Source organism: Plecotus auritus (genome assembly GCF_963455305.1).
Source record: "Plecotus auritus genome assembly, chromosome: 1".
Taxonomy (NCBI): domain Eukaryota; kingdom Metazoa; phylum Chordata; class Mammalia; order Chiroptera; family Vespertilionidae; genus Plecotus; species Plecotus auritus.
In genome coordinates, this window is record NC_137770.1 from 93,325,150 (window position 1) to 93,348,683 (window position 23,534).

At 40.1% G+C, this 23,534-nt stretch overlaps 1 protein-coding gene across 3 annotated transcripts in view; it reads left to right on the forward strand.

The window, feature by feature from the left end:
- The window catches only part of AKAP6 (A-kinase anchoring protein 6), a 495,085-nt gene that overhangs the window by 466,361 nt on the left and 5,190 nt on the right, over positions 1-23,534 (forward strand). For all 3 annotated transcript variants that reach the window (XM_080685020.1, XM_080685019.1, XM_080685021.1), the window contains one exon: positions 19,112-22,530. In XM_080685020.1, the coding sequence (XP_080541146.1) occupies positions 19,112-22,489 (3,378 nt within the window). In that variant the 3' untranslated portion in view covers positions 22,490-22,530. The remainder of the gene's footprint in view (positions 1-19,111; positions 22,531-23,534) is intronic.

The following is a 23,534-nucleotide window of genomic DNA, read 5'->3' on the forward strand; positions in this document are numbered from 1 at the left end:
TCATTGTATTGCTGTTGACCTCTCCTTTAAAATCCTCCAAGACTTTTTTTAAAATACATTTAGGTGCTTATATATTGGGTGCATATATGTTTATCAAGGCTATATCCTCTTGTTGGATTTATCTCTTTATTATTATATAGTAACTTTGTCTCTTGTTATGGCCTTTGCTTTGAAGTTTATTTTGTCAGATATGAGTATTGCTATCCCAGATTTTTTCTTTGTTTGTTTGTTTGTATCCATTTACATGGAAAATTCTTTTTCATCCCTTCACTTTCATACTGTGTGAGTCTTTTGTTCTGAGATGGATTTCGTATAGTCAGCATATATATGGGTTATGTTTTCTTATCCATTCAACTACCCTATATCTTTTGATTGGAGCATTGAATACATTTACATATAAGGATATTGACAGGTAATTATTTATTACCATTTTTATTCTTTTTTTTTAAATATATTTTATTGCTTTTTTACAGAGAGGAAGGGAGAGGGATAGAGAGTTAGAAACATCGATGAGAGAGAAACATCGATCAGCTGCCTCCTGCACTCCTCCTACTGGGGATGTGCCCGCAACCAAGGTACATGCCCTTGACCGGAATCAAACCTGGGACCTTTCAGTCCGCAAGCCGACGCTCTATCCACTGAGTCAAACCGGTTAGGGCCCATTTTTATTCTTTATGCTTATGTTCCTCTCTCTCTCTCTCTCTCTCTCTCTCTCTCTCTCTATATATATATATATATATATATATATATATATATATATATATATATTTCATCTTCATACAGCAGTTACTTTAACATTTCTTGCAATGCTGGTTTGGTGGTAATACTTTTCATTAATTTGAAAACTTCATGCCATTTCCTTCTGGCCTATAGGGTTTCTGTTGTGAAATCAGCTAACAGACATATGGAAACTCGGTTAGATAATTGACTATCTCTCTCTTGCTGCCTTAAAGATTCTCTCTTTGACGTTAACATTTGCCATTTTAATTATGATGTGGCTTGGTGTGGGCCACTATGGGTTTATCTTGATTGGGACTCTCTGTGCTTCCTGAACTTGTGTGACTTTTTCTTACACCAGGTTAGGGAAGTTTTCTGTCATTGTTTCCTCAAACAGGTTCTCTATCCTTTTGCTCACTTTCTTCTCCCTTTGGCACCCCTATGATGTGGATATTGTTACATGTTATGTTGTCCCAATGTTCCCTAAACCAGCAGTCACCAACCAGTGGTCCGTGGGCCACTAGTAGTCTGTGAGGTCTGAAAGCTTGGTGACCACTGCCCTAAACTATCCTGATGCTTTTAAAAAACAAAACAAAACATATTTTTATTGATTTCAAAGAGAAAGGGAGAGGGAGAGAGAGGTAGAAACATCAAGTTGATGGAGAATCATAGATAGGGCATATGCAGATATAGAATTTGTTGGTGTTTATCCTGCTTCCTGGCTCAGAGACTTTGTGTCTATCATTAATTTTAGAATATTCTCAGCCATTCCACTTTAAATATTTCTTGTCCTCAATTCTCTTTTCCCTTTCTGGTATTCCAATTACACATATATTGTACCCTTTGAAATTGTCTCAATGTTCCTGGATGTTCCTTCTTGTTTATCACTTTTTTTCTATCTGCATTTTAGTTTGAAAATTTTTATTGACCTATCTTTAAGTTGATCAATTATTTCCTTGGCCATTTCCAGTCTACTACTAAATATAGCAAAGGCATTCTTCACTTATTTTATAGATTTTAAAATTTTCTAACATTTCCTTTTGAATCATTCTTAAAGTCATCGTCTCTCTGCTTACATTACCCATCTATTCTTACATGTTGCTTACTTTTTTCACTAGAGCCCCTAATATATTAATTATAGTTACTTAAGATTTCTGTCTGTTAATCCCCAAATTTGTGTCATATCTGAGTCTGATTCTGATTCTTGCTTGTTTTGTCTCTTCAGACTGTGTTTCTCTTGCATTTTAGCATGCCTTGTATTTTTTGTTGTTGTTGAAAGCTAGACATGATGTATCAGGTAATCAGAATTGAGGTAAATAGGACATTAGTGTGAAATTTTTATGTTAATCTATCCAGGAGTTGAATTGTATTTAATGTTTTCCATAAATGTAATTCTTTTGTGCTGAACTTCAAATTTCTTTAGTGTCCTTGTTTTTATCTCTTCCGTTACCTTTGCATTTTCCTAAGAATTCTTCCTTAGATACCTGCAAGTTATCTTTTAGCTTAAATCCACTGTTATTATATTGGAACAATATTAGTATAGTGGTAATAAATAAGGGAGGATAAGTATTCTATATTTTAAGATTGACTCTCAGTTTTAGTGGGCCTTTGCCCTTGGGCTGTGACCTTCATAAATGTTTCTTAGTTATTCCAGTCCCTTAGATGAGATAAGAAGTCTAGAGGGAGTGAAGTCAGAGAAATACCCTTCTCTCAGGTAGGGTAGGCTCTCAAGAAATTTTTTGCCCTAAAATGTAGACTTTTCTTATGGAGAGTGTTAGGGTATATTTCACAGTGGTTACACTTTCCCTCCCACTATCAGAATCACAGGGAATTTTTCTTAGTATTTTACTGTGAGAACCTGCTGGTATCCTGGATAGTAAAATCCAGGAAAATGTGGGGTCTCCCTAAGATTATGGTCTCTAGAAGTTTTTCACTCTCAAACTGTCCACACGCAGCCTTCAGCAATTCATTAAATTTACTATTTAAGAGTTGCTACCAATTTATGGCTCCAGTGGCTTCTGCTTCAGGTAAATAGATTTCATCTGTGATTATCTAGCCTAACTTATGACTACAGATTTCAGTTTTCCCTGCAGCCTTAGATCTCCGATGTGTCCAAGAAAAGTCATAGATATTCAGTTTGGTTAGCTTTTTCTTCTTTTGAAAACAGGAGCAACAACTTCTAAAGTGCTTTACATGTCAGAGCTAAAATCAGTTGTCAGCACTGGTTGAAATGAAGGACTGTAACCCAAGCTCAGGCTCCAGCGCTTAGTACTAGGTGCAGAATAGGGCACACCTCACCCAAGACTGTAGGATATAAATCCAGGAAAAATCAAAGATGTAGGACCAGGGTCAAGCAGGGCGAAGAACCCAATTTTTAGGAAGCATCAATCCAAAAGGGCCTGGGCAATAGGTTGAAACCCAGACTGAACCAGAAGGGCTGGACCAGACTGATTCCTGAAAAAGTTAAGTCCTTTTAAATAGAGAATTTGAAGAAATGGAACTGTTAATGGTACAAGTGAATTGGGGCTGGAATATAGCTTCCCATTTCCGTTAGTAATTTTTGTGTAAAAAATTGATGAAAAGTCACACTCTCCTCTTTGTTCTCACTATCCTAATTCTAGTCTACTCCTATTGCCACAGTCTGATAGCTAGAGTAGACTTCTTGCTCGGGTGCTTATTTCCAAGTAGCCCCTCCAGTCTACCCAGCAGACCACTCCCTGTTGGGCTTCAATGACTGAAATATTGTCTTAATGATATTATCCCACTGAACAAGGATATATTGTAGCTCCCTTTTGCTTATAAATCAAAGCTAATAACTCTCCAAGCCTCCGTAGGCTAGCTCCACTCTGACTACTGTCAACCTAAATAAGGAGGTAAACGGAGGCAGGCTTTAATGACCAGAAATTGAGTTCATTTTGGAATAGCAGAGGAATTGCAATTTGGAAATGCATGCTTTAACAAGCTACACCTGAGTTTGTTGAGAGTTTGGAATGGACTATATTTATGAGCAAGGATTGCAAAGAGGGAGAAGTCCACTTGGAGTCCAAGCAGTAAGTTCATTGCCTTGAGGATGGGGAGAGATTCTTAGCAAATGTTCATTGGTCAGGAGATAAGTCCCGGTCTTCTGTAAATCAGGCATTTACAAGAAATCAGTATTTCAGTTCTTAAGCTACCTAGTGAGGGAGCATGATTCTCAATTTCATATCTTTCAGTTTTATTTTTTATTGAAATTCTTTCACACTACCTAAACCTCTTGCCTCAACAATTGTTTATCCAGTTCTAAATATCGATAAAAATAGGCAAAGGATATAATCAAGTGATTTACAAAGTAATACATACAAATGGTTATGAAACCCATGAATAAATGCCCAATCTAACTAGTAATGAAAGAAATGTAAAGTAACAGTTTGTCAGTTGCAATTTTTTTTTTACCTATCAATAAGAGAGAAAATTAGCAACAAATCCCAGTGTTAGAAAGGTGAGACTATGTTGAAAACTGTTATAATTTTTAGCTATTTCTATTATCTTAAAAAGTGTTCACACCCTCTGGCCTAGTAGTTATACTCCAATTTACTCTCAGAAAATAATCTCAGCTATTTATATGAAGATGTTAATCATGTTATAGTGATAAAACCAAACATAATTGGAAACAGTAGGAATTTCTAATAATATTTAGTTTAAGGAAATGTTTAAATAAAATGATGGAATATTTAAAATCGTTATAAAAATCAAGGTGTTTTTTTTTTGCAGGGAGGGGGGTCAATTGGAGAAAAAGGAGACATATGTAAAACTTTAGACAGTTAAAAAAAATCATGTTTTTCAGGTCCTATTAGTTTTACTTTCTAAATAACTCTATAGTTCATTCAGTTTTCCATAACTGTACACCACCCGAATCTAACCTACCAGCATCTTTCATAAAGTGTTTAAGATATTACCCGGCACAGAGAAAGTGTTTAATAAATATTTGCTGTTATTATTCTTATTCTTATCTGCTGCAGTAGAATCTAACATTGCCTTCCCACATCAACTTTTGCTCCCTTCCCAGTCTATTCTCTACCCTGTAGCCTGTGTGATCTTCTAAAATCACTAATCTGATTATGTGATCTTGCCTGCTTCTCCAGCCTTATTTTCACCACATATCCTCCTTCTGCAGGCCAGACCCACTGCCTGCTGCCAGGCCCTCACCTGCAGCACACTCCATCCTGCCTAAGGGCCTTTTCCTTCTGCCTTCCCCACTCGCCCATATCTTGAGTTCCTGCCCCAAAATTCTAATCCTTCGGAAATCAGCTCAAGAGCTACTTCCTCAGACAAGCTTTTCTTGACCTTCTAGAGTAGATCAAATTTACCTCTTATATCTTACTAGAGGCCCAGTGCACAAAATTCGTGCATGGGGGGCAGGTCCCCTCAGCCCAGCATGCACCCTCTCCAATCCAGGACCTTTCGGGGGATGTCCAACTGCCGGTTTAGGCCCAATCCCAGGGATCATGCCTAAACTGGAAGTCTGTCATCCCTCTCACAATCCTGGACCGCTGGCTCCTAATCGCTCACCTGCCTGCCTGCCAGTCTGATCGCCCCTCACTTCCCCCTGCTGCAGGCCTTGTCGCCCCCAACTGCACCCCCCCCCGCCAGCCTGGTTGCCCCTAACTGCGCCCCCTGCTGGCCTGGTTGCTTCTTACTGCCCACCCGGCCAGCCTGGTTGCCCCCAACTGCCCCCCTCTGCCAGCCTGGTTGCCTCTAACTGCCCCCCTCTGCTGGCCTGGTCACCCCTAACTGCCCCTCTGCTGGCCTGGTTGCCCCCAACTGCCCCCCTTGCTGGCCTTGTAGCCCCCAATTGCCCCCCTCTGCTGGCCTGGTCGTCCCCAACTGCCCCCCCTGCTGGCCTGGTCACCCCATCTGCCCCCTCTGCCGGACTGGTTGCCCCTCATGTGTCCCCTCCGCCCCCCGCTGGCCTGGTTGCCCCACGCAGCCTGCTGTTCAGTCTTTTGGTCGTCCCTCACTAAGCCCCCTGCTGGCCTGGTCGTAGGCAGCCATCTTGTGAGGGTGTGAGGGTTAATTTGCATATTACCTCTTTATTATATGGGATTATATAGGTGGTAATCTCACCTACCAGGTCCTAAAATTAAATGTTGTCTGTCTCATTCAGTAAATATGTGTTGAATAAATTTGCTGAATACATATTTATTGAATTAATTAATTAATAAGGTTGTCTAATAAGTTTATAGCTACTTGCTTTTTGTCTGCTCATTTATTTTTCTTCTTATAGCAGACTGCCATGAATGCAGTCTTCATTGACCCACTTTTCTATCTTTTCATATGTTCATGGTTTTCCCAACCAAAGAAACCTCTAATTACATTCATGTTGTGTATAGCTGACCAGCCAGGAACCCTGAATCAGTTAGAGGTGAGTTGAGATATTAAAACCCTTATGCCTCCTGGAGTCTGTGAGGAGGGGAGGTAGGGGAATGCAGGGCAGGGCCTGCGAGGAGTCCAGGCCTTTGCCTCGGCAGTGAGTAACCTCCTCCTTCCTTTCCAGGATGCAAGTCTATATTAGCATTTTCTATACGTCACTTGAAAATGTTTGGGAAGCACTGTTCTAGAAATAACAGTAATATTAAGCCTCAATACCAACCCTCTGATCATGAAACAATAGTTACATTTAAATTTTGATTGAAAGGAAAACATTTAAGTGGAAATGCCAATGGAGTCAAATAATTTTCTTATCTTTTAGGAAGATGACATTAACTCTAATTTTCTTTTTCATTCAGGTCTAATATTTTAGGTCTATTTTTTTTCACTTGAATTGTATTCTCTCTCTCTCTCTCTCTCTCTCTCTCTCTCTCTCTCTCTCTCTCTCTCTCAGTCTTTCCTTTCTCTCTCTCCCTACCTTCCTAAAAATAAAAAATCATATAGACCTGGTGCACAAAATTTGTGCACTGGGGTGGGGGTTGTCCCTCAGCCCAGCCTGCACCCTCTCCAACCTGGGACATCCTTCTCACAATCTGGGACCGCTGGCTCCTAACCACTCACCTGCCTGCCTGCCTGATCATCCCTAACCTCTCTGCCTGCCTGCCTGATTGCCCCTAACTGCCTCTGCCTTGGCCCCCACCACTATGGCTTTTTCCAGAAGGAAGTAGGAAATCCAGAAGATGGCCGGTTGAGCCAGTCTAATTAGCATATTACCCTTTTATTAGTATAGATAGATTATATAGGATAGGATTGCTTAAATGGGTGAAAAAGCCTTTTTCAGCAGGAGGAGATGCTCTTGGCAGACAAAAATACATAATCCCTATATCTGGACTGATAGCCAGCCCATCTGCACTATACTGCCAAACCGGTCATTAAAAAATTGAACTGCTTTCTTACACCTTACACCAAAGAGCTGTTGCCCTTAAAACCCCTCCTCAGCCCCCACCTTAGGTTCTGCCTTCACAGTTCACCCAGATTAGGTTCTGATTGGTCGGTTTCTATGCCAGTCAGTGTCAAAAGCTCTGCCTCCTAGGCAGCCATATTGTGAGGGCATGAGGGTTAATTTGCATATTCCTTCTTTATTATATAGGGTGTGTGTGTGTGTGTGTGTGTGTGTGTGTATAATTCCTACTGTGAACAGAGACGTGGTGACCTAAGTGAGCAGGGAATATTCATGAAGCAGTTACTATAGTGAAGGTCAGCTTTGGGGGAGTAAGTATTCAATTAAATTTCTGTCATTTTTATGTTACTAGATTATAGAATGCCTTAAAAGTCAGAATAATTTAGAAGAGAAAATAGCCACTGAAAGTTGCTTTTATTGTTTGTTTTGTTTAATGAGAGGAGTAATGCAATGAAATGATTTATTTTAGGAAGCTTGGTTTAAAAGTGGTGTGTAGGATTATCCTGAACACACTGTCCCCTCTGCTTTTAAAAAAGTCTAGGGATAGATTTTTTATAAACTTTCATGGGGGTCTATGAGAATGTTTAGTTGCCCTTTTAATAACAAAGATTTCAGGTGTATCTAATCTACTTGTCTTGCTGCAATGTAATTTCATTTTTTGAGTTTGAAGTTGTGGAAATAGAGAACTCTTTCATTATCCCAGTCATCATAACTTTACAAATGCTATAGAAAATAAGTCCCTATATAGACTTCTCCTCACCTGGTAAAATAACTCCAACTCCCTTGATCTTTTACAAATGGTTTGTTTCTTCATTGTAAGGAACATGTCCTGACTATTAAACTTTAATGATATCGAACTAACTAGATTCTCCCACATGGCCTTGATTTCTTCCTTTGTTTTTACACTTATGCAAGAGTAGGCATAATGACAATTATAAAAATTAAGTGCTAGAAGCTCCCAAGATAATTACATTTATAGCACTTTAAAGTTGTTGACACACACACAAAATCAAATTTAAAAGTACTAAAAATTATTTTATTTTATTTTGGTTTTAAATAGATACAGAGTCAGGATGGGCTACAGTGTTTGGAATTGAGGGCAGAGGTGTTGGAACAATTGAAGAGTTTCCTGCAGATTCGGTGGCCCCCACAGTCCCTCCACTTCTGTTCTTCCAAAACTGGTGCTAGAGGATAAGAAAGGTGGTGAATAGCACCTGAGAGGAACAGGCACCCATGTCAACAGCCACTTTACTGTGGAACCCGATTTCTTCAGGCTACTCTCTAGCATGTCCTGTGCTGGTTTCCTTACCTGCCAGCCTCTCTAGGACCTGCCCTCTCTATGGTTACAAATGATTATTTTTGCTAATTCAGTGGTTTTCCCTCACCTCTCATTCTTCTTATCTTCTCTGACTATGACACTCTTAAGCACCCACTACTTAAAAGTTTTCTTCTCTCAGCTTCCAGAATATTATACCAGTAGTTCCACCTGGGTTTTCCTCTGTTACCGTTGCTGGTTGTTCAGCTCTCCTTTTGAAGGCACCCACAAGGCTCTATCCCATTAACCATTGCTTCTTACCAATCAACAGTACTTATTTTTGCATGTAAAGAAAAGGCAAACTTGTCCAAGGCAGAATAAATAATTTTTGATTTGGTGGAAGATAAAATATCTTGCAATCTCTTCTATCACCATCATCATTTGTTAAGTGTTACTTTCTTAGCTTTTCATATAGCTCTCGTCATCCCCAAAGACTAAAAAAGGAGTCACAGCAATAAATACCCAGAAAGATGTCCAATCCTCCCCAAGATACCTTTGCATCCCTTTGGACAAGAAAGGTCAATTGAGTTTTGGCAATTAGCATGTGCAGGAATAAGGAAAGTGGATAAGTTAGCTAAAGACTCTAGGCAAGTTCTGCCACTGGGTGCTGTTTCCTGATGGAGCTTTAATGGGGTCAGATAGCCTGCTGGACTTCCCTTATCAAGGCTCCCATTCATGGTAGGTCCTCAGCTGAAATTATCAATGAGTTAGAAAGGGCTAGTTAGGAATCCAGGTGCCTTGTATATCAGTTATTCCTGTGAGATCACTAACTCACCTCTTCCACGTTGATGCACATTAAAATTAGTTTAATTCACAAGACAAAAGCACAGAATATTAGGGGACCCAAAAATAACCTGTGCCATTTTGCTCTCTTTTTTTTTTTTCTGGTTTTACATTCTGAAAGAACGCACTTCAAATAAGGAATTCCAATTTTCAAAAAAGCAATTCCTCCCTTCTTTTTCCTTTCTGAGTGGCACTCATACGGTAGCAGTGGTAAAATAAACAACGATGTGTTGGATTTTGTTTCTCTTTGTCTATATGACATTTGTGTCATCACCGTAGCTCTAATCCATATTCAGGTCTTCATGTTTGGTGCGCAGTAATATGTAAATCACCCCGCCAGCTGCATGGAGCAGTGTTTGTTTATTCTGTCTCCTTTGGCACTGCACAGAACTGAATTTCTGCCAAAATGGGGCTGCTTCAGGGAGCACTCCTGCTCCAGGAGGAAGTTTTGAAAGGAAGTGCGCATCGTAAGTCTTCACTCTGTGAAGCAGCAAAATCAAAACAAACTTTCTGTTTACTAAAATATCGGTATTATGGATGCAAAATAATGTGTTTGTTAAAATATAATGAGCAGGCTGCCCATCTCCAGGATGCAGGGTGTACTAGGGTTTTGGAAATGAGGACACAATACTGAGAAAGCTGGTGCGTTTTTTTCTTGGAAAGAAAGTAGGTGAAATGAAAGACACTATCTAGAAGTTTAAGAGGAAAAGAAATATTTTAACATGCACATTAATCTCTGGAAACACATGGCATTTACATGTATTTAAATGTGGACAGCTGTGGCGTTTAAGTGTTAAAAAATTTCATTAATGATGCATAGAGCTATCTACTTCTGTTGGCAGGCCTTTCAGTCTTCAATCTGACACTTCCTTTTTTATCCAGCAAGCTAATTTCCCCTCTTTTGTGAGGAGTAACTGTTTTCACACTGCTGCTTACCCAGCAAGCCTCCTTATTGTTTCATGGTTAATTATCTTCTCCAGCCTCACCTTCCCAGCCAGGGGAGGGACTCTTCCTCCCCAGCACTAATGAAAGCTGAGTTTTATGGGTACACTGTGTAAATAAACACAAGTCTGATCAGTCAACATAATAAATGAGTTCCTAAAGTTTATGGAGTCACAGCTCATCTAGTGATTTTACTGAATAATGAGGAAAAATGATTAATCTGGTGGGAGGGGGGAACTTTAATTTTGAAGAAAAAAATGAAGGCTTTGTTGCCTCAGTATGGAACCTATCTGCAGATAAACATAAGGAATCTCTATTTACCCAAGTATTCCTCATGCTCCTGAACAGCAGCCGGGATGGAGAATGTTTCACGAGGAGTGGGCTTGAAAAGTACTGTTGATTGGTAGGAAGTGAGGTCACTTGGCATTTTATTTCCCGGATTATTGCTGTTTGTTAAGAAAAAGAAGCAACCACGCTGTATGTAATCAAACTATGCTACCGTCCGCACTGACTGTAAGAAAAGCAGAGGCAGGTCACGCGCTGCCAGTGTCTAGTGCCTCGCGTCAGAAATTCAGCAGGTTTGGCCCAGGTTACTAGCTCTGCTGGCCCAGCAATGTCCTGCTTCCCTGGACTATAAATTGAGCATATTCTCTTAGTTGCTGGCACACAGACCCATATCTAAGTAGTTTGGCACTCTTAGTTATTTTTGGTTATTTTTACTTTGCAAAAGGATTTTAAAGGATTAGGTGATTCTAAGGTTGTAATATTGCTTTTTAAAATTTAAAATGAATTCACATTTTGAGCTCAAAATCTTCTAGAATGTGCTTTACATTTCTTTGATTTGGGAACCTTAGATTTTTTTAAGGTCCTGACATTTAAAAAAATCAAGAGCCTCCTTCATGAGAGCCCAGGACCACAGAGCTTTTATTCCAGTCAAGACTGAGTTGCTAAATCTAATGGGATCTCAGGATCCTTCGTGTTTTCCCTTGAGATCTCAAAAGGAAAACACCCCAGGGATTCTACATTTTTAACACGTCTAAGAACTCTAGGAATCAGAAGTGTAAAATCCCTTGGAAACTTACTTCAAAGACTTGATTGCCTTCTAGGAAATGATCCTGAAATTTCAAGTAACTTTTCCAGCAAGTATATTTGCCAGTTATTTTTATGGAGACAGCTGTGACAGCTCAAGGGAGATGTGATCAAAATTTTGAGACTTACCAGCCCTCCCTAAGTCTAAAAGTAGTTATCGTTTAAAGAAGGCTATTAAAACAGAACTGTAAATCAAACTAAATAAAATCAGATGTAGAAACAAGGATTAAGTCATCTTAAGAAAATGAATCATAGCGGACCTCCCTGCTAATCATTTTAAACCTGTGTCAATCAGATGATAAACTGAGAAAAGCTAGACAAGTTTGTTTGAGTGGCATAGATAAGGTGGAAAAGAGATTAAAATGACACCTGCCATTTTTGGTGATTCTTAACTTGCTTATCCAAATTGGCCAATATTTTATTTATTTATTTTTTGTCGGAATGGTGAGTTATAATCAGATTCTTAGAATTAAAAACCAAAATCCTCATTATCTGAGAGGACCAAACAATTAAGAACACAATGTTGGCTCTTAATGTGTACCTTGTTGAAAGTGAAAAGATACAAAATTCTCCCAAATAACAAGTACTGTGTGAAGGGCATGGATCTGGAATATGGTGGCGTCTGTTATGGGATGCTTGGCTTGGCAGGCAGACCTCAGCATGTTGGCAAAGCTCCCTTGGGCATTAGGCTACCTCAGGATCATGCCACAGATCTTGTGTTCATGAAATTCGGTCTGAAACTTGAGAACCCCTGTCTATGTCACAGAAAAGCCTATGTGTTAGTAAACTTCACTTGTTTATGGGACTGTTCACCTCCTCTTTACTACAAATATACTTTGTAGGTTTTAAACTTGTAAGTTTTTATTAATGGAAGAGTCTTATCACAAAGCAGGGACAATAGTGTACTTTTCCCTATGGCAAAGATGAGGCAAAGATTACATCCTGAGGCACAAAATTCAAATGTTATGTCAACTCCTGACTGTCAAAAGGCAAACACCAAACAGCTAGAATAATGCCAGAAAAATGGGGCCAGCTGTTATCATTAGGGGGAAAATTATTTATGTAACGTGGCATATGGGTCTGTTACTGTCATCCAAATAAGTTTACCATGTGGTAGAATGCAGAAAATGCCACCATTTTATTTCCATTGGGCTTTTACAACTTTATTGATATTATTTTTTGTACCTTTTTTGGTTTCAGTTCTACAAAATAATGAAGAGGTCAGATAAATAAATTCCATTTGTTTAAAAATCTCTTCCAAAGTTTTTTTTTTTATTTATTCATTTTAAACAGTACTAAAGTTAGGTATTTCGAATCTATGATGGAAATTTTCAGGGAAACAGAATAGTGACTAAAACGAGAAAAATAAACCAATTTTCCTATTCGGTCTATTCTGAGTATAATACAAATTTCAATATGTTTGCATATAAAGCAGTGGTCGAGATAAAATAATTTGTTCACCAATGGAAGTAGAGTATTTTTCTAGTTACTTCTAGTAAAACATTGAGAGTTGGGTGAGAAAGTAACTTTTCCCATGGTGGGTGCTTAAGAAAGACAAATAATGATGTGTACAATAATTAACTTGTTTAAGGAAAACATAGCTTGACAGGAGGCATTCATCTGTTGCCACCTAGCTTTAATACTGCCAACAAGGAGGTGAATGCACCTAAGAGTTATTGAGAAATTATGACAGGATCTAAATGTATTTAATTCATTGTCCCAAACATATTACCTCTTAATCAAAATATCACTTCTTTGGGTCAGAACTTCTAGTGAAACTGAAATTATAGTGAGGGGAGAAAGAAGGACTTATATTTCATGTATCCTTCTTTCTTCTACACAATTCCTTCTTACAGTTTCACAATCACCCTCTTTATAGAGCCTTAATGTTGTTGACACACACACAAAATCAAATTTAAAAGTACTAAAAATTATTTTGTTTTATTTTGGGTTTAAATAGATACAGAGTCAGGTTGGGCTACAGTGTCTGGAGTTGAGGGCAGAGGTGTTGGAACAATTGAAGAGTTTCCTGTAGATTCTGTGGCCCCCACAGTTCCTCCACTTCTGTTCTCCTTCCAAAACTGGTGCTAGAGGATAAGAAAGGTGGTGAATAGCACCTGAGAGGAACAGGCACCCATGTCAACAGCCACTTTACTGTGGAACCCGATTTCTTCAGGCTATTCTCTAGCATGTCCTGTGCTGGCTTCCTTGCCTGCCAGCCTCTCTAGGACCTGCCCTCTCTATGGTTACAAATGATTATTTTTGCTAATTCAGTGGTTTTCCCTCACCTCTCATTCTTCTTATCTTCTCTGACTATGACACTCTTAACCACCCGCTACTTAAAAGTTTCCTTCTCTGAGCTTCCAGAATATTATACCAGTAGTTCTACCTGGGTTTTCTTCTGTTACCTTTGCTGGTTGCTCAGCCCTCCTTTGAAGGCACCCAGAAGGCTCTATCCCATTGACCATTGCTTCTTACTGTTCCCTCTTCTTGCAATGTCCCCCTCCCTGAACACTTGCTCTGAATTTCTTTCTTTCCTCTCAGTTTGCCTATATACCATTCAAAATAATAGACAATTAGACCTCATGTGCCTAAACTCAGGGCAGGAAAGTCTGTAGGATGAGAAGAGGCAAAGCAAAACTGTGGGACATCCTGTCACTCACTTAACAGTCAGCTGAAGCAGATTCCATAAGGAGGCTTGGAATCAAGGTAATCAAAGTCAGAGAAAATGTCAAGAAAAATGGACTCAAATGCTACAGATGAGTCAAGTAAAATAAGACCAAAGTAGACCTAGTCAGTTTGACTCAATGGATAGAGTGTCGGCCCACGGACTGAAGGGTCCTGGGTACGATTCCTGTTAAGGGCACATCCCTCGGTTGCAGGCTTAGTTCCTGGCCCTTGGCAGGCTTTTATGGGAGGCAACCAATCGATCTGTCTCTCTCACGTCGATGTTTCTCTGTGTCTCTCCATCTCCCTTCCACTTTCTCTAAAAAGTCAAGGGAAAAAATATCCTCAGGTGAGGATTAACAACTAAAAAACCCAAAGTAGATTCAGTTGGATTGGGCTATCAGAAAGTCACACTGGTGATCCTGTCAGAGGGTTCAGCAAAAAGGGCTCTATTAATCACACTCCTTGTTTCTCCTTAGAAGAGACTATTGCATCAAAATGAATGAAGTTACTAAAAGAAGAACTATGCTTTTCTTTAGCATTTCTGAGAATGTGAGCATGCATGCAGACCAAACAAAAAAGTATGTAATAAAAAAATTGTCTTTATTGATAATATATGCAAAATAATATAAATACATTCAGAAATATTATCTGTTGTAATATTTTTATTAAGCAAGGTTTCCAATAGATGTTTGATGTCATAGGCTCTGAAACTCAGCAGGACTGAGGACTCATGTTAACCTGGTGTATTCTTTTTTAATTGATATGAAATTAACATAAAAAAATTAATCATTTTAAAGCGAGCAATTTAGTGATATTTAGTACATTTACAATGTTGTAAAACTATCACTTCTATCTAGTTCGAAAACAATTTCATCACTCCAAAAGGAAACTCCACACCTATTATGCAATTACTTCCTACTCTCCCCTCCCCAAACCCCTGTGACCACCAATTTCATTCTGTCTCTATGAATTTATCTAGTCTGGATATTTTATATAAATGGAACCATACAATAAGGTTGACTCTTGAATACACATATTTGAACCGCATGGGTCTACCTATTCAGGGATTTTTTTCAGTGAATACTATAAATGTATTTTCCCTTTCTTATAATTTCTTAATAACATTTTCTTTTCTCTAGCTTACTTTATTGTAAGAATACAGTATATTATATATATAATATACTATACTATATATATAGTGTTAATTCACTCTATATGTTATCATTAAGGCCTCCTGTCAATAGTAGACTATTAGTAAAATTTGGGGGGAGTAAAATGTTATGTTGATTTTTGACTGTTCAAAAGTCAACTGTATATGATATTTTTGTGTCTGGCTTCTTTTACTGAACAATGTTTCTGAGGCTACTGTCCGTTATAATTGAGAGGTAGTACCAGCTAGAAAGTCAGAAATTCTCTGGTTGGCTTTGCTGTGGCAGAGTTTAACCTCCAGACCGGCAATTGGACATCCCTCGAGGGGTCTCAGATTGGAGAGGGTGCAGGCTGGGCTGAGGGACACACCCCACCCCCCCACCCCCCGTGCATGAATTTCATGCACCAGGCCTCTAGTCTCTTATAAAAGTTCACATTTTAACTTAAATTTTTAAGAAAATACTAGAAATGCAATCCTGGGAGACCTAACTCAATTAAAAACATACAAGTACAGAAGGAAGTTAATTTGGATATGTGTTACTTGCTGCTGTTGGAATCTTGATTCTTTCCTCCTGTCCTCTTCCTTGTTTTCCTCCTCTCCTTGTCCTCCTCCTCTTCCTCTTCTTCTTCAGCATCATCATTTCTCCAGCCACTTTTAGTTACTTTCTCTGTATATATGGTGCTAATATAAATAACCTGCTTCCAATAATAATTCTAGTCATTTCTTGAGCAGATCTGTGAGTGTGTGTGTGTGTGTGTGTGTAATTACTTATATAAAGCCCTTGGGCTAGGCCAAAATTCTGTACCAGTGAAGCAAGGTTATGAATGAAAGACCCTTGCACAAATTAATTTAATTCAGAATTACCTCTGGAATTGCAGTCTCTCTATTGGAACTGCATGTACTACTTACCTTACCAGTCTTTTGGATTCAGTCAGATATTCTCCTATTTTGTCTACATCCATTTTTTTTCTATGTGGGAATAAGAAAAGGGAGGCGAGTTACCCTCATCCCACCCCCCATTCCCTGGGAACCCAGGCAGCCTGACTGCACAGCTCCCCAGCTCATCCAATTTTGATTTATCACTTTACCAAAGATAGGTGTGTGTGTGTGTGTTTAAGTATCAGACAATTCCTCTAGAAAAATAACAACAAAAATGCTTAATTAGCTTGAACATTATTGACTGTGTTTGGGCTATCTTCAAAGAGAACATTCAACTAAATAAATTTCCTACCAGTTAATATTACTCGATTTGTATGTCCCTTTTTCGAATACAACTTTTTAGTTATATAAATATTCTTTCCTCTTGGAAACATTCCCCATGGTTTTGCCCCCAGGGTATGTTTTATGTTTGAGGATTAAATCTTGAGGAAATGGAGATCTTTATTGAAAATGTTGACATAATTTAATCCACAAGAGAAAAGAATGAATGAGAGCAGAGTGAGTAGTGCCTTTTTAATATGGAAAGTTTAAAGTCTAAAGTGAACAATTTATTAACAGATCTTGTCAGATATCCCTGGAATTGACATACAAAAAAATTCAGAAATTATAATAAGTTTAAGAGATTTATAGAAGAGAATTAAGAACAGGAAAAGAAAATATTATATCCAAAAGTTTAATTATTTTCTGTGAAAATTTCCACTCCAATCACTTTATTGAACAAAGGACTTGTTCTTTTAGGTACTGCTGTAAGTTTTATACTTTCTTAGGTTTGCATTTGTAAAGCCAATAAGGCAGCATTTGTCAGAAAATGACTGTGTCATGGAAGATGAGTCCGAGTCTCCGGCACCACTTGGGCTGAGCTCCGGGCGCGCATCCAGGTGGCACAATTCCTGCAGCCGTGTGAGCCCCCAGGCATGGGACTCGCATGGGAAATCTGTGCTGCTAAATGTTCGAGTCAACCAGAGGGTTACAAGGAGAGCTCCTTTGAAAGACTAGTTCAGTTATTTATTAGCACTCTCAGAGTATAGTGTCAGCCAAGATAGTATTTGAAATTAATATACTATTTGATTAGACTGATTGATTGTTCCTGCAGCTGAAGATTTTAACATTCATTAGCCATCCTAGCCAGTCATTAGTATTGCCGTTATCAGCAAGCAAAGAATAAACAGAAATTCTAATAAAAATTCATCACAGCGAATGGACTCCATACCTAAGTGAGTGTGATGAGTGCGGTGTGCTAGATTAACTGCTGTAGCATTGGCAGCGGGAAAGATTTCTGTAATAAAATTTAAAAATATCCCTTAATTAATGTTTACTTTGTAACTGGACTCTTTTAAACTTAAGTAGGCTATACAGATAATCTCTTACATATCCAGTATAATAAAGTGCTAATGGGTATTTTATACTTAATGTGTCTGTGTGGTATCCCCTAACTATTCGTTTCAAGAGGATTGAAGACTTAGGAAAGTTCTGCTAATGTTTTGCTGTGAGGCCTTTTTCCCACTCTGAGGAGCAGAGCATTAGGTTCGTTTTTTCAACCAGGTTGGTAGAGTAAATCTGAATTGTAATGCAAATGTGCTGACCTGTTATACTGTGTGACACCTCCCTTTACCTACCCTGTCATGAATCCCCTGCGGTTTTAAGAGCAAATTGAAAGGAACATGAGAAGGAGAGAAGGAGGTAGGCAGGGAGAACCCTTTATGAATTGACTCAAGGCCACTCCAGAGCAATTGTGTGTGCATTGAGAATTATAACTACCTATACTGACTGCCCCCTCAGCCCTTCACATGCAGTATCATTTAGTGCTCAGAATTATCTTGAAAGATAGTGCTAGCCCCCTTTAAAAAGAGATGTGAGGAGACTGGTGCTCAGATAATAGGTTAGCAACCTGCCCATGGCCATGCAGATCTGCAACTAAATCAGCACTTCAGCCTCTCCGTATAGTGCCAGAGCCATGCTCACCTGCCTGGCTACCTGCACAAGCACAAGCTGTACTGCCAACTTCTGTTTGAGTTTCTGTCTGTCATTGAACCTGACAGGGCCTGCAGCACCTGTATCACCTCCTTTGGCTCTGGCATGAATCCAGACAGCTGGACAGAGAGTGAGGATGGTGAAGGCTTCAGGACAGAGTCTAAGAGCCAGTTCAGTGACAACTGTGTCCCAGAATGAGTCAAGCTCTACCTGAACAGGGTTAAAACCAGGGAGCCCCAGCCAAGACCCAGGGTCCAGCTGTGCGGGCAGAGAGCAGCATAAGAGAATCTGGGCTACTGCATCCTTGGGAGTAAGGAAAGTCTCCAAGTGGTTGTTACTCTAGAGCTGGAGGAGGGCTGGAAGGGGAGGTTCTTGCCTGTAAGAAATAGGAACAGGACTGAACATAGGGGAACAAGTCAACAAGGACCAAAGTAGAATCTCTGTCAGAGAGAGAGGTGGGGAAGAGAGGACTGAGAGAACTGTGATTAAGGCACTGCCCTGGATTACTGGTGCCCAAGACTCAGGATCCAAGAAGATGGGGGTGAGGAAATCAGTCCAGTGTTGTTCATCTTGGGTGTGATTGGGAACAGAGCCAAATTCTAAAAAGGCATTGTCCCGAAAGGGAAGGTGGGGGGAAAGGAAGACACACCAGAGCCTCTGGAATATGAATGGCTCCACAGATGGCTACGACTTTATTCTGTTTCCCAGGAACAGAGGCAAGAGGGCTGCACCCTGTGTGGCTGCAGAGGGGCTTCCAGATGGACTGCAGAACTGAGACAGCATCAGAGCGAACACGCCTCCTGAGATGTCAGAGGCTCTGCTCATTTTAACCTTCTTTTACCCGACAGTTTTATCCTCACACAATCCAAGGTTAAAAAATGTAGAAGAATCAATAGGGAATGGTTAATTCCATAAATTACAACTTGACTATAATAATCTTACATTTTAATCTATGTTATTGCCTCCAGTGACAAATTACTATTGATAGAACAGCCTATTTCAATAATTTTGGATGTTATTCCAGAGAGGAATAGAGCTGATAATTATGCTATCTTTCAAATCTATGCTTGGAGCAAATTTCTTTCTTGACTCTTCTAAGAGATTTTGAATGGATAAAATGTTCGTGTTTATGTTTCCTAATTCTTCTTCCTTTCCTCTCCCTACACAGGAGACTCTGAATGTGATTGATCCTGGCTTGATGGACCTAACTGGGACCAGCGAGGATGCCCTGGAATGGGATGAAACTGATATAAGTAATAAGTTAATTAGTTTGAATGAAGACTCAAATGACCTCAGTCAAGAACTCCAACCTGTCATGCCTTCCTTAAAACCTGAAGAGACAGGTAGTGAGGACCCAGGTTATGAAGAAGAGGCAGGTGACCATGGGGGATCTCAGTATGCCTCAAGTATTACTGCCCCCTCCAGTCCCCACATTTACCAGGTATACAGCCTCCACAATGTGGAACTCTATGATGACAACCACATGCCATTTCTGAAAAACAACCCAACGCTCACCAGCATGACACAGCCTAGTGTTTTGACTAAGAGTCTTAGTAAAGACTCCTCATTCTCATCCACCAAATCTTTGCCAGATCTTTTAGGGGGTTCCAATTTGGTGAAGCCCTGCCCATGTCATGGAGGAGACATGAGCCAGAATTCAGGCAGTGAGAGTGGAATAGTCAGTGAAGGAGACACTGACACCACTACCAACTCTGAAATGTGTTTGCTCAATATGGTAGATGGGTCCCCTAGTAACTCTGAACCTGAACATCTGGAACTACAAATGGGAGATGCCATTAACATGTTAAAGCAAAAATTTAAAGATGAGGAGGAAGCCATTAAGCTTCCAAATAGCTCTCAGTCATCCATTTCACCAGTGGGTTGTGTAAGTGGAAAAGTTGGAGATTTAAACAGTGTTACCAAACATACCCCTGATTGTTTGGGAGAAGAATTACAAGGAAAACATGATGTGTTTACATTTTATGATTACTCATACCTCCAAGGCTCAAAACTCAAATTACCAATGATAATGAAACAGTCACAAAGTGAAAAGGCATATGTAGAAGATCCCCTGCTCCATGGCTTTTATTTTGATAAAAAGTCCTGCAAATCTAAACATCATGAAACAGAGTTACAACCAGATGTACCTCCCCATGAAAGGATTTTAGCAAGTGCATCCCATGAAATGGATCACAACTCATATACAAGTAGTGATATGGAGAGGACACTCACTGGCATGCAGAGTGCCAAACAGCTCTCCCTTCTATCCCATAGTTCATCTGTTGAGTCCCTTTCTCCAGTGGGTGATTTATTTGGACTGGGTATCTTTAAAAATGGCAGTGACAGCCTCCAGCGAAGCACTTCTCTAGAAAGTTGGTTGACATCCTATAAAAGCAACGAAGATCTTTTTAGCTGTCACAGCTCTGGGGACATAAGTGTGAGCAGTGGCTCAGTTGGTGAATTGAGTAAAAGGACATTAGATCTCCTGAACCGTTTGGAGAATATCCAGAGTCCCTCAGAGCAAAAGATAAAGCGGAGTGTTTCCGATATCACTCTTCAAAGCAGTTCCCAAAAGATGTCTTTTACTGGGCAGCTGTCACTGGACATAGCATCTTCCATCAATGAAGACTCGCCAGCATCTCTTACAGAACTTAGCAGCAGTGATGAGCTCTCTCTTTGCTCAGAGGATATTGTGTTACACAAGAACAAGATCCCAGAATCAAATGCGTCATTCAGGAAGCGCCTGACTCATTCAGTGGCTGATGAAAGCGACGTCAATGTCAGCATGATCGTTAACGTCTCTTGCACCTCTGCTTGCACTGATGATGAAGATGACAGTGACCTCCTCTCCAGCTCTACCCTCACCTTGACAGAAGAAGAGCTGTGCCTCAAAGATGAGGATGATGACTCCAGTATTGCAACGGACGACGAAATTTATGAAGAGTGCAACTTGATATCAGGGCTGGACTATATAAAGAATGAGCTGCACACCTGGATTAGGCCCAAGCTTTCCTTGACTAGAGATAAGAGAAAGTGTCATCTCAGTGATGAAATAAGGGGCAGTAAGGATATAAGTAGTAGTGAGATGACCAATCCCTCTGATACCCTCAACATTAAGGCCCTTCTAAATGGCTCCATAAAACATCTCTCTGAAAATAATGGAAACAGTAAGAATTTACCCCACACCCATGAGTTAGGAACAAAGGGTGAAAATAAGAAAAATATTTTCAAAGTCAATAAAGATCCATATGTGGCTGATGTGGAAAATGGCAATGTCGAAAGTACTCCAGAGAGACAGAAGGACAAACTTAATGAGATGTCACAGGAATCAGAAAATCTTGGTTCAGCCAGGAAGAGGATTTCAGAGAGTGAGCATTGTAAGTGCGAAGCATCTATGGATAGCTCAGATGATTCAAACATTGCTGGAAAAGAATCTTTCTCCCAGACTGTTAGACATCTTCCAGAGAAATGTCAAAACCACCACCATTTTGAAAATCAAATGGATTCTTCTACTCCCACCGAGAAGTCTTGCCCAGGACTGCCTTTAGAAACCAGAGTCATCAATAGACAGGACTCTGATGTACTGAAATCTTCATGTGATGATGCACTAAGTATGGCTGGAAAATCTGCTGGCTGCTGCCTAGAACTTGAACAAAATGAAACAGAGGAAAATGCCTCTATTGGTGACAACATTTCCTGTTGTGGTTGTGAGTCAGGTGTTTTCCATCAAAAAGATGCTGAAGATTGTTCAGTACATGACTTTGTTAAGGAAATCATTGGCATGGCTTCAACTGCCCTAAAAAGTAAATCTCAACCTGAAAATGAGGCAGCCGCTCCTACATCATTAACTCAAATCAAGGAGAAAGTGTTAGAACATTCTCACCGGCCCATCCAGCTGAGAAAAGGGGACTTTTATTCCTACTTATCTCTCTCATCGCATGACAGTGATTGTGGGGAGGTCACCAGTTACATAGAAGAGAAGAGCAACACTCCTTTGCCTCTGGACATGGCTGACTCTGGCCTGGAAGACAGGGAAGACATTGAATGCTTCTTTGAGGCCTGTGCTGAGGATGACCCTGATGGAGACGAGCCCTGTGCCTCCAGCCCTCGTCCAGATGGGCCTGTAGGCCACAGGGAGGCTGCAGTGCACTCACAAGCAGCAGCGGGCTCTTCTGGGTGCAGTGACATTTCTCTCTCAGCCGACGATGCAGACATGGTGGCTCTTGCAAGTCCCCCCCCTCAGAAAGGATCTGACATTGGAAAGGAAGTGGATGGTTTCCCCCAAGCTTCCACTGTCTGTGGAGAAAGCTCACAGTCAGCTACTCCTCCAAGGCTGGGCAGTGAAAAAGAATGCTCAGAAAACCCAGGTGAGTCTGGAATGCCAGAGGAACGTAAGGCTGCTTCCGCCAACTCCAGAGTCCCAGGGCTCTCCTCAAAGGCAAAGCAGTCCAAAGAAAAGGCTGCACTGCTTCCCAGCCCCAAAACTTTAACCTGTGAAGATCTCCTAAATCTTGATGAAGAACGACATAGAAATATGCATAGGTAGAATGTAACCTTCTCCAAGCATGAAAATCATCTCATTGAAAGGTACGTATAGTTCTCATGTTTTTAATGCATATTTAATATATTTTAGCATATGTGTGTGTGTGTGTGTGTGTGTGTGTGTGTGTGTGTGTATGTATATCATATGAGTGTTAGAATGACTGGTCATGGCAGACATTTATCTGAAGAGGACATTTAGGTGGAAGAAAAACTCCCCACAATGCAAGTAACTGTGAAGCAAAAGGGGGGAAAACAGTCACCAATGACATTTTTAGTGACATTAACTTGTTACATCATTCTGGCAAGGAGAATACAAAATTTGAGGAAGTAGCTGAATAATTTGGGGCCTTGAATTCTTCCATTGAGGGAGGAAAAATGGTTCTCCAAATTGTAGTTACACCCTCTGACCAAACCCCAAGCACAGTGACTACTCCCCGTCTCAGGGTCCTGCACCAGAGCTGCCAGCTTCCTTCAGGGCCTGAAGATGAGCCATGATTAGGCTAACGGCTATGTCTCCTGATCTGGGCCTTCCTTTTATGCTTCTGTCTAAAGTAACTGTCATCACATTTGCTTCCCCCGTGGAAGGCTATGCTGTCACAGTTCCTAATCACAGCCAAGTCTGAGGACTCACACAGGACGGGAAGGTAGATGTTAAAGAAGCTGCTTTTATTTATCCACACAGACTGAGAAAAGGCCCATAAAGCAAATGCAGAAAGAATAAGCAACAAGTTAACGGTGTTTTGATAAAAACTGAATTTTGCCTGAAGGTGACAGACTAATTTCCATCAGATTTTTAAAGAAAGTCATTCCACTCTTTATGTTTAATAAGACAGTTATTGATTGATCATTCCAAGATGGTGATACAGTTCTAAAAGTAAGACAAAAACGCTGTCGCTTCCCATTTCTAAGCCCCAGTGGTGAATATACTATCTTAATCAAGTTTCAAGAAAATTTGAGCTTTTGAATATGAGAATTGTGTTTTATCCATGTGAGGTGCCAAGTGCCATCGCCACCCCCACCCCTGCAGCTTACTGTCGTAACCTAAACTT